Source organism: Canis lupus, chromosome 5 (genome assembly GCF_003254725.2).
Source record: "Canis lupus dingo isolate Sandy chromosome 5, ASM325472v2, whole genome shotgun sequence".
Taxonomy (NCBI): Eukaryota; Metazoa; Chordata; class Mammalia; order Carnivora; family Canidae; genus Canis; species Canis lupus.
The window spans coordinates 28,758,631-28,770,558 of NC_064247.1; the positions used below are offsets into that span (position 1 = coordinate 28,758,631).

Genomic DNA, 11,928 nt, shown 5'->3' on the forward strand with positions numbered 1-11,928 from the left:
AAGCCTAAAATATTATCTGCCCATTACAGAAAATGTTTGCCAACCTCTTTCCTAAAGCATAAGCCAGATTGCATCTCTCTTAAGATTACCAATGGATGTTCTATTTCAACTATTTCAATGGTGTCCCAGGTTCTAAATGAGCAGCCCATGCTGTCACCTTCCACAGTTTCCAGCCATCCAGGGAAACTTCTGCAATCACTAGATTGTTTTTACCTGGCCCTTTGAAACCCAGGTGAGACCTGGCTCAGGGCCTGGGTACTTTTGCTTAAAAGACTCTTCCTTCAAATATTAGGTTTGCCTGCAACACATCATCCCAATCCTACTCCAAAGCTCACTAATACAAACAGGAAGTCCTTCCCCCTCCATTTTAATGCAGTTCCCCACCCCATCCCCATCAATACTATTTCTCTATTTCGCTCTTAACAGCACTTATCAATGCCCCCAAATTGTTGCATTTATGTATCTGTGTGCATGTGTTAGCCTATCTTTGTGCACTCGAATGTTCCTCCTTGATGACAAATTCTGACCTGTTCATGGCTTTTATCCCAAGCACCTCATACGGTACCAGACCCAGTATTTATTAGCTTATTAAATCATGCTGTCAGACATCTACAGAGCCTAGAACACAACGAAGCATTTCCAACACGACAAGAGTCTGTAGTGTGGTATATGACAGTACATAACAGCACTAACTTGGAAGGGCTACAGCTTCCATCTTCAGTACCCAACGCAAGAGACATTTTCAGCAATCCGCAGCCTTCCCGTCCCTGCTTGCCTGGGCCACACTCCACGTAAACTGCCGCTTGGTCCCGCCCCGAGGGAGGGGAGCCTGACTGAGGGGCCAGGGAGTCCTGCCCCGGGGGGAGCCCAAGCGGGGAGGGGGGGGGGGAGCTGTGCGGTCCAGCCCAGGCTGGAGGTCCCCGCGGGGGCCGTACCGCGTTGGAGAAGGAGACGCCGGCGTCGGCGCGTTGCACCCGGAGCAGCATCTGGTTGCCGTCGTCCAGGAAGTTGTTGACCTCAGGGCAGCTGTACGTGAGCGGCTGGTCCCAGGGCTCCGACACCAGCCCGAAGTAGTTCTGGGCGGTGGTGAAGATGAACACCTTCCGGACGTCCCCGCTGCCGCCCGCCATGGAGCCGCCGCGACCTCCGCCCGCAGCCCTCAGTCCGCGCTCCGCAGCCTCCCGGCTTCGGGGTTGCCAGGGCCAGTCGCTATGGCGACGGAGCCGACGTCGGCGAGGCCGCGCACGCCGTGGACGTCGGCGCTCGGACACGCGCACGCACGGCTCGGGGGGCGGGGCCCCGGGGCCGCGGGGCGGCCGGGCGGCCGGGGCGGAGCGGAGGGTCGGGCGTTCAGCCCCGCGCTCCTGCGCTCGCTCCTCCCGCGCTCCCCTCTGCGGCGCTTCCCTTCCCACCCTGCTCTTCGGTTGCTACCGGTTACTGGAGGTCGGTGCTTCCCCGGGATCACCTGAACACCTTTGTGAAATGGCCCGTGATACCGGTTATGTTACAGCGAGCACAACCGCATACCGAAGAAGTACAGGAATGACGTCGGGCCGTGTCCTTCTCCTCCCCGTGTCATCCCTGTGAACTGCCGCTCCTTTAATATTCTGGATTCAAAACTCAGCTGCTAAAACTTGTGCTGCATGCTGCCCTCTGCCCATTAATGCAGGCCCTGCCCAAGAAAGGTTCTGTAGTCGGCCAGGCACCTCTGGTCTCTGCTGTGAGCCTTCCTTCCAAGGAGCTTAAACATAGATTTTTTTTTTTTAATTTGCATTCAGTAATGCAAATCACTCGTAAGTAATGCACCTTCCTCATAAGACTATATTCTTTATAATTGGAAAGAAGATCTTTTTAATCTGCTTTGCCTCTTGACTAAGATTTCGGAGTGGGAACTAAAGCACTACTGCTGCGACTTATAAAATTCAAATCTCATGAAGTAATCCACCAGGTGGGAGAGAGGAGTCCATGAATCGGGATGCTGGCCACTGGATGGAAAAAAATCCAAACAAGAACCCAAGAGGACAGGGGAGACCAAAAGGATTTTGAATCCAAAAGGATTTTGAATCCAAAAGGATTTTGAAAGCAAAGGCAGCTAAATATGGACGGAGATTCTTGCTCTACAGTAAGCATTATGACCCCTCGCACAGTCTTGAATTCACCAAATGCCCAAATGCTTGGTCTAGGTGAGTTCTGGTGGAAATGAGTGAAACTGTCATCCACAGCAGCGTGGTAAATAGAAAGGCAACACAGGTAGGAACATGAGTCTGGGAAGCAGATGAGATCACATGAATGCCTCCCGTGAACTTGTAGGAATCTTCAACGGGCTTTGGACTGCCACAGGATAGGACATTGGAGTATTTGAATATAGTTTAAACAAGAAGTCAGGAAACATGGAAACTCTAGTTGACACATAAACCCCACAAGGATTGGAATTTTGTGAATCCCAGCTGTGTACCTAGAATTAGACCTAGCATGGAAAGAAGACATATGAGGGCTCTGTAGTCATGAGGCTTCAGAAGGAAATCTCATACACAAAACCACAGAGATGGTGCGCTCGGTTCCTCACGCAGCAGCCTCCGCGGTAGGTGCCTGCTGAGCCCGCCACCCCCGTGAGCAGAAGATGCCTGTGCCTCCCACCTATGCTGATCTTGGCAAATCTGCCAGGGACGTCTTCACTAAGGGTTATGGATTTGGCTTAATAAAACTTGACTTGAAAACAAAATCTGAGAATGGACTGGAATTTACAAGTTGGGGTTCAGCCAACACTGAGACCACCAAAGTGACGGGCAGTCTGGAAACCAAGTACAGATGGACTGAATATGGTCTGACGTTCACAGAGAAACGGGACACTGACAACACTCTAGGCACAGAGATCACTGTGGAAGATCAGCTTGCACGTGGACTGAAGCTGACCTTTGATTCATCCTTCTCACCAAACACAGGGGGAAAAAATGCTAAAATCAAGACAGGGTATAAGCGGGAGCACATCAACCTGGGCTGTGACATGGATTTTGACATTGCTGGTCCTTCCATCCGGGGTGCTTTGGTGCTGGGCTATGAGGGCTGGCTGGCTGGCTACCAGGTGAATTTTGAGACTGCAAAGTCCCGAGTGACCCAGAGCAACTTTGTGGTTGGCTACAAGACCGACGAATTCCAGCTCCATACTAACGTAAACGACGGGACAGAGTTTGGTGGCTCTATTTATCAGAAGGTGAACAAGAAGTTAGAGACCACTGTCAATCTGGCCTGGACAGCAGGAAATAGTAATACTCGCTTTGGAATAGTGGCCAAGTATCAGATTGACCCTGACGCCTGCTTCTCGGCTAAAGTGAACAACTCCAGCCTGATAGGTTTAGGATACACTCAGACCAAAAGCCAGGTATCAAACTGATGTTATCGGCTCTGCTGGATGGCAAGACTGTCAATGCTGGTGGCCACAAGCTTGGTCTAGGACTGGAATTTCAGGCATAAATAGATACTGTACAATCATTTAATTTTAAAGTATTTTGAGCATAGCTACCTTCAGAAATTAGTGTACCTTTTAATGTTGTATGTCTGGGATGCAAGTATTGCTAAATATCATGTTAGACCTCCAGGTTAAAGATGATTGAGCTTTAAAGTGTTACCCTTTCAGAGGTACAGAAGAAACCCAATTCCATGAAAAGTCCTTTCAGCTGTAGACTTGGGGGGACCTTGGTGGCCCCCCTAGAGAGTTCAGGTTTCTTTTTTATCTAGAAATGACTGCAAGTGGAAGCTGATAATTTGTAGGCACTTTGTTAATTGATATTGAGTCAATGAATGAAATGATGACTTCTTGAGAATTGAACTTTGGTTTTCTACCCGAATGCAGAGGAGGCTCATTGATGGTGTGTACAAACTCATTGAAAGAGATTTTTTTGGGATCCCTGGGTGGCGCAGCGGTTTGGCGCCTGCCTTTGGCCCAGGGCGGGATCCTGGAGACCCGGGATCGAATCCCACGTCGGGCTCCCGGTGCATGGAGCCTGCTTCTCCCTCTGCCTGTGTCTCTGCCTCATTCTCTCTCTCTCTCTGTGACTATCACAAATAAATAAAAATTTAAAAAAAAAAGATTTTTTTTTCGACAGATTTTCATGACCTGTTTCCACCCACTCCATCACCTCTTTTACACCAAAAGTAGTCTGCAGGGCGTGATAGCTGTTTCTTTTGTGCCATTTTGGGGTGGAGAAGGTGGATGTGATGAAGCCAATAATTCAGGACTTAATTCCCTCTCATGTTGCGGTTTTCTACCCTTGCAACAGAGTATGAAATAGCTTCTAAGAGTCCCAGCTCTAAGCTGGGAAGAGTCTCTGTGACTGTAATCACGTTGTGACAACAGTCGGAATAAAAATTGGACTTGTTATAAAAAAAAAAAAACCACAGAGATGATTAGTCATCAGACCACGGTTGATCTCCAAATTCAGTTCCAAGCTAATCTCTTGGCACCATATCACAGTGGTAGACAGACAGCTATCCACCAATATCCATTCTCTCCTTCCACAGCTAAGAAGCAGCTACTCTCCATGTGTAGCCATTAACTACTTCTCACAAGTAAGATGGAAATAGAGGTCACGTGTGCGAGAGTTTATAGAAGTGAGTGTACCTTAATCTTTTGCCAGCTGGATACAAAGCAACCAGAAATGACAGAACCATCAATGAGTAGGACGCAGGTCTCCTGATTTAGTGTGGAATAAAGTCAGCAACTGTTAAATAAGCAAGAAATACCCTTTTTTATGTTTGAGCCATGTTACAGCATATGTCTGTGGGTCTGGTTTTCCAGTAAATTAAGCCACTCTAACCAATAGTGTAATTGATATCAGTAGTAAGGTGTTGTTTGTTTTGTTTTTTTAACTTAATGTAGGATGTTTTAGTAGTTGGCTAGCAAGTGGCATGCAAACAGAAAATATGAGCTGTACAACATGAGACAAAACCTTTCTGAGCCAAGTTTTCCTGATTTTGATCTATATTGGCATATCTCATTTATATACTTTATACTTCTTTATACTTTAAAAAATTATTGAGGATTCCAAAAAGATTTTTTGTGCATTATTTCTATCAATATTTACTGTCATAGTCATGAAAATTGAGACTTAAAACATGTTTATTCACCTATTTAACAATAAGTCCATGACTTATTAACATGAGTGACATGTTTTTATAAAGATAATTATAATTCCCAGGCTCCTGGGTAGCTCAGTCTGTTAAGCGTCAACACCTGGTTTCTGCTCAGGTCTTGATCTCAGGGTCTCGAAATTGAACCCCGTGTCTGGCTCCAAGCTCAGCACAGAATCCTATGTGCTTTAAGGTTCCTACTATAAAAAAAAAATTCAAAACATCTAAGTAATAGGTAATATCTTCCTCTAGAATGATGATGATTCATTTAAATGCTTCAGTGCTGCTTTCTCTATCATGTGCCTGACCTCGTTTTACCTTTATTCGCAGGAGATCGTCTTGCTTAGACTTGTAAGTGAATGCCCTGTAATATTATTTTAAAAAACACATAACCACTGATATAAAGTGCTGAAAGGAAAGCTTCTCCGCACCATGGCAACTATTAATAAAAATGTTCACACAAACTGTTAGTATGAATCTTTTCTATTTCCATTTATATTTATGTGAAGTGAGTGTTGGATAACATGCAACTAAGCCAGAGCTCTCTGCGTTACAGCCTCTCAACTTTCTTTGGATAACTTCTACAATAAAATAACCCTCTGACATCACAGCCTGTTGCTATAAGGCTAGAGCATCAGCAAATTGGTAGCATCCATTCACTCAAGAGGATTGCTCAGAACAGATTTAAAGGAAATGAGACCAAGCTTCTCACATGTCACCCTGACACCTTTGGCCACTGAAGATATTCTAACAATACAAAATGTGAAATTGTACACCACAGAGGAACATATGCCCTAGAGCTAATGGAAGGTATTCCCATACTGTGTCTCGTGTTCTCGCCAGGAACAGGGCTGTGAAGTCCATGAACACACATTTGCGGAGAAGGGAAGGGCATCTAAGACCTCCATGTGGGGCAGTCCTTGCCGTCGGGTTCCAAGGCGGCTGCTTACAGTCCAGCAGCCTGGAGACCAGGAAGATGGGTTACCGGGCTGCCTGCTGAGGACACTGGGAGCTAGCTTGATTTAAGGCTCAAAGTCTTTTTTTAATCCCGGCACATGGTTTCTTTAACAGTTACTTTAAGAACTGAGGCTTTCTGATATATGTTCTTCCTGCTCCCATATGGTTCTTTCCTACATATAATTCTCAAAAATGATTTATCCCTTGGCTTCCTCATCTGCATGCCCCTCTCTCAACGAAGGATGGCTCTCTGGATGCTCTCTGCAACAATAAATTGGGATGGCAAGGTTAAAACCCTTACTTACTCTGATCTTTGCAGAAAGATTGTGTCACTTTTTATTTTTGTTGTTGAGCTGAGAGAATTTTTAGTGCTTTTTCACTTAAAACTTTTTCCAGTCTTATCTCTTATTTCCTAGGGTCTATGAGCAGTCAGCTTTTCTAACTTTAGAGGGACCATGATGTGTAGAATTATTCATTACTCCCTTTCTACGTCTTCCAAAAAGCCAACCAGTTTTCACCTGAGCTCCCCTCTTTGCTATATCTTGCTAAAGGTAGATAACTGTATCCAACACATACAATTCTGCTCCATCTATTTCCTGTAGAGTTCAGGTCTCACCAGGTCCACCCTCTACTTCTCACTGGGGGCAGACTTACTAGGAATGTTGCCAAGGTACCCTGGAGCCCTCCAGCTACCAGCCTGCTGATCCGCATCCTTGCTGCCTGCGGCCTGACTACCTGTCCTGCACAACATATTTTGGATTTGTGTATGGCAGCATCCTTCTTCCAAACACCAACATCTACATTCACATGGTAGTCATTGCTCTCATTTGCCAAATATGTCTGGATTTCCCTTTTGTGGTACATAGTAAGACTGCAGTTCTTTGCTCTCTTTAAATTTAGGTATGACCATTTGACCTGAGATACTTTTTAAAATGTAAGAAGTGATATATCACATATGCACAGACACCTTACAAACCAGTGTATAATTTACCATGGTTCTTTCCCAACGTGTTGTGATCACAGAAGCGTAAGTCAAGACAGGAGTTTTATCAGCCAAGCTCCCTGAGAAGCTGGCTATGATGAGCACTTTGTTCCTGATGGTGTATCATAAACAAGAAATAAGTTTTTTATAAGATAATGAGATTTTGCCGTGGTAATGTTACCATACACTGCCCCGCCTGACAACACAGTCAAGTTATGGCAACTGTTACAAATGAACCGGAACTTGCAATGGCTTAACATTACAGAATTGTGTTTATCCTTCATGTGACCATTGATCATGGTATGTGGCAGGCAGTCTTCCACCTGCTGGTTCAGGCATCAAGTCCTTTTCCATCGCGTGGCTTCACTATCCCCCAGATGATACAAGTCTCTCCAAAGGTTTTTGAATCTGACTGAGAGATAAAGAGTAAAGCCTGATGCAGGAGACTGCAATGGCAATTCCTGACTGCCCAAGACAATGGGAAGATCTTGCTGTGTCTCTGGGATAGAAGATGAGTCATAATGAGCACACAGCACTGAGTGATGCCCCCCTGGGCCTGCACACAGCTTCGTACTTGGGCAGGTTTGTGGTTGGCTCTTACCAGCATTCAGGGAGTTTTGAACAAGGGACGCTGCATTTTCATTCTGCTCTGGGCCCCACAGATTACATATACAGTTGAAAGTTCTCCAGACCAAGAAAGAGATTCCAGAGATGGATAAGGCTCAGACCTGGAAGAGGGGTTTCATGAGACCAGATGAGAGGGGGTAGATCTATGAACAACACACGGACAGGAGCAGACTCAGCATCAAGAAGCAGCAGCATGGTCGTTGGTCACTGCCCGAGACTGGAGCACTGTGGCTGCTGAATACGTCTGAGACCACACGCAGAGCATCCACTGTCTTTGCAGGAATCACTGCCTCTGCTGCAGACTCATGTGAACTTATCTTTCCAGTGCTGGATAGTGAAGGCCTTTGGGAACTACCCACCTAGCACCTATGCATTCTCCCAAGAGATGATGCCTACCTGTGCCCAATAGTTTGCTGAGTTCCAATCAAATGACACGATGGAGACAAGTCTATTTTTGATGGCTGAGAACACGGCTAAGATCTCTGAGACCAAAGACAGGGCTGTTGACCTCAGTACAGTGTGTAGTATATGAAAAGGAAAGCCCCATTACCAGAATTGGGGTGGGAATGGGAACCAGGGCATCTTGCTCCCTTTACAGGCCTCCTGTCCCTCCTTGCTCTGATTCTGTGGAGCACCTGAAGGAAGCCTCCTTTCTAGATTAGTGGAACTTGATTTTTGTTGGGTGCACCCTAAGGATACACAATTATGTACCTTTTGGCAGTTTTGTTAGCACCTTTATATTTACTTTCTCAGTTTTTCCACAGAACAGTGCTGTGATGTCTCAGTAAGGCAGATCCTGTTGTTTTATTATCCAGATGGGAAACTGAGTCACTGCATGAGTCACTGCATGATCGGATGGCTTCTCTACAGCTTCAGAATTTTAAAATGCAAATCCATTAGTCTATTGGTGATTCTCATTCTAAGAAATCATCTCCGCTATGCCATCTTCCCAGTACTAAGTTGGAAGAGGCACAATATTCATCCATACTGAAGATTGTAAAAATGCTCATGAGAACATACCGAACTAAACCCAAGCTTCTTGCACTCGGTTTTGGTCTACTCTAATATGCATCCAAAAAGACAGCGCTTTTCTGCAGCAAGCATTAAAAACAGCGCACTCTCTGCCAGTGATTTTAATTCTGTGAACTACTTGTCTTCATCTGGGAGATACATTCATATACCAGAGGGCCACTCAGGTGTCCAGTTTAATATTATTTCCCTCCTGAGCACTTACTCTTTTATTTTTAAGTAATCTCAACACCCAGCATGGGGCCTAGACTCACAGCCCTGAGATCAAGAGTCCACTCTCTACCGACTTTGCCAGCCCAGCACCCCCTGAGCACTGACTCTTAATTTTCCTGGTTGGGTTTCAAACTGGAAATGCTGTTTTTGCCTACAATGTCTTCAACCTGTGATCCCACATCCAGAATTCTATATATTCTGACCTTCCTAAAGGCATCAACCTCGATGGCTCTCTTGAGTTATTATTCTCTTTCTGCCTGCACTCTACTACTTTTTAAATTTTTATCTTATTTCTGCTCACCTTGATTCTTTAAAAATAAACTGTATTTTAGAAGAGTTTCTGATTTACAGTAAAATGGCAGTGACAATATGGAAAGTTCTCATATATCCCACGCTCAGTTCCACTATTATCAACATCAAGCACTAGTATAGTACATTTCTCACAGCTAATGAGCCAATGATTATATTAAGTAGACTCCATTTTTAAAAATATTTTACACATTTAATTGAGATAGAGAGCGAAAGAGAAAGCATGAGCTGGGGGCAGAGGAAGAGGTAGAAGCAGGCTCCCCACTAAGCAGGGAGCATGTGGGACTCCACCCCAGGACCCTGGGATCATGACCTAAGCTGAAGGCAGATACTCAACCACTGAGCCTACCCAGGCACCCCAAGTAGATTCCATTTCTTGACAGGGAGTGGCAAAATACTAGAACATGTATGTTGAGAGATATCATTGTGATATTAAAAAAAAAACAACAACAATCTGCATGGTGAGGAATAAGCAAAAATCAATCTTTTGCTTTTCTCTACGGCCCTTTCAAAACTGTGTAAACTCATTCTTCCTTGGATCCTGAATAAAATTTCATTCCAACACCATGCTGTTGTAGGTTGCATTTACTTTTATTTGGTGTCTCTCTCTGCAAGATTCAGGTAGCTACAGGACTTAAACAGAAGTGGTATATGTCACTTCAGGGCAGAAACTTTAACAGCCAGCATGGGATCCATCATGTTTTCTGTTCCCCCCTATCATAATGGCAAGCAGTGTCCCAGACAGTGGCTCCTTCTTGTTGGGGTCCCAGAGAGAGCCAGAGCCACAGCCGGGTTGCAGTGGACGTGCCCTAGCATCCTGCTTTAGGATTTAAGGGGCCCATGGCACGAGTTATGGTTCTGCACTGCTGAGCCTTTCCCAAACATGAGTCGTTGGCTTTTTTGAAAGAAAATCATGTCCTAGCATCTCATTTCTACTGTCATCTTTAAAGCTTTCTGCTTTATGTGTATGGAAATATTTTATAAAATGTTGACCTGCAAGGTTGTTTTGAAAATCAATAACATATAGAAAGGAGAGTATTTATGTAGATCTAGGACCAAAACTGTATGTGGCATTCCACAAATCATTTTTGTGTTGCTTCTTTTTCTGGCAAGTGCAAGTGCTCTATTTTAAAAGGTGTTAAGAAAAACTGTGTACAGAATATATAAATCAACACAATTTGGGGGACCATTTTTGGCTGCCTTGATTCAGATGCAACTATTTTAAAATATCTTTTTCATCACTTCATTCTATTACCTTCAAAAGCTAAGGGATGGGGATCCCTGGGTGGCACAGTGGTTTGGCGCCTGCCATTGGCCCAGGGCGCGATCCTGGAGACCCGGGATCGAATCCCACATCGGGCTCCCGGTGCATGGAGCCTGCTTCTCCCTCTGACTATGTCTCTGCCTCTCTCTCTCTCTCTGTGACTATCATAAATAAATAAAAATTTAAAAAAAAAAAAAACAAAAAAAAAAACAAAAGCTAAGGGATGCGTGTGTAACCAAGAGGTTGAGTAAATGGCAGAGTTATGGCTCAGTCTCAGTCCTTCTGCTTACTGCCCTATGTAGTTGGTTTTTTTTTTCTGTATCATTCTATGTAACAGTAGGATAAATTGAAGGATAAAGGAAGTTGTGTCTTACCTAAAGTCACTGAGCGTCTTTGGATTTGAAACTACAAGGAAAACCCTTCCTGCCTCCCCTTCCTTCTCATTATTCTCATTAAACTCTACACAGAAAGAACCACAGACTGTCATCTTTTGTTTCTCTATTGTAGGTCCCTTCTTAATGGAAACTAATGTTTTGCTCATGTGTGAGCAGCAGAAAAGAATAAAACCACGTAAGTCCTTACATACTGCTCACAGGCGAGGATACAACCAGCATGCCCCCACTGGGTCATTGGAATGCTCCATTAGACCACAGAGGTGTGGTGGTGGCAGCAGGTACTCATCAAAGACGGTGAAGAAAATGGTATCCATGACTCCAGAAGCCATCATCTTTTTAATATCACTGATAAGCATAGATTACGGCCCTATTCTGTGTTCCTAAAGTTCTTGTAAATGCAAACATGCCCCATGTATTCTCCCCTCCAGACTGTAAGATTCATGGACACAGGAGTCATGCCTGCCTTTTATATCCCCAAACCCAGCACGGTTCCTGGTGTATTTTAAGTGATTGTTAAGTATTGTGTAGGTAGTAAACTGAATGAGTGAGTCCCATACATAGACTCAGGCTTTCACTTATTTCTTTCCAGGGAATTCCATAGAGACAAGGGAGGTCCTATCTAGTCGGATCTGCAGGTGTGGTGGGCTCTTCTTGCTTAGGTTTAGAAGGTGCAGTTGTCATTGACGTGTAAGAGGAGTCATTCTTCTTCCTCTTCAAAGAACACTTAATGGAGAAAAGACAGTCTTTTCAGGTAAATGGTGCTGGGATAACTGGATATTCACGGGGAAAAGAATGAAACTGGATCCTGATCTCACACCACTCACAAAAATTAACTCAAAATTCATTAATGACTTAAATGCAAGACCTGAGGTCATGAAACTCCTAGAGGAAAACATAGGAACAAAGCTCCTTGATATGGTCTTTGTGATTATTTTTGGTTGTAACACTGAAAGCATAAGCAACAAGATAAAAAATAAACAAGTGGGCCTACATCCTACTAAGGAAAGAAACTATCAAGAAAGTGA

At 44.5% G+C, this 11,928-nt stretch overlaps 2 protein-coding genes across 2 annotated transcripts in view; one reads left to right on the forward strand and one right to left on the reverse strand.

Moving 5' to 3' along the window:
- The window catches only part of DYNC2H1 (dynein cytoplasmic 2 heavy chain 1), a 339,893-nt gene extending 338,676 nt beyond the window's left edge, over positions 1-1,217 (reverse strand). Inside the window, 1 exon segment of the mRNA XM_025465708.3 lies at positions 936-1,217. Within this exon segment, the coding sequence (XP_025321493.3) occupies positions 936-1,130 (195 nt within the window). The 5' untranslated portion in view covers positions 1,131-1,217.
- Positions 1,218-1,323: 106 nt separating this feature from the next.
- Positions 1,324-5,591, forward strand: LOC112671433 (voltage-dependent anion-selective channel protein 1-like). The gene is given in 2 exon segments (XM_035716232.2): positions 1,324-3,368; positions 3,371-5,591. Coding segments are annotated over 2 exon segments (849 nt in total). The 5' UTR covers positions 1,324-2,620; the 3' UTR covers positions 3,472-5,591.
- Positions 5,592-11,928: the final 6,337 nt, after the last annotated feature.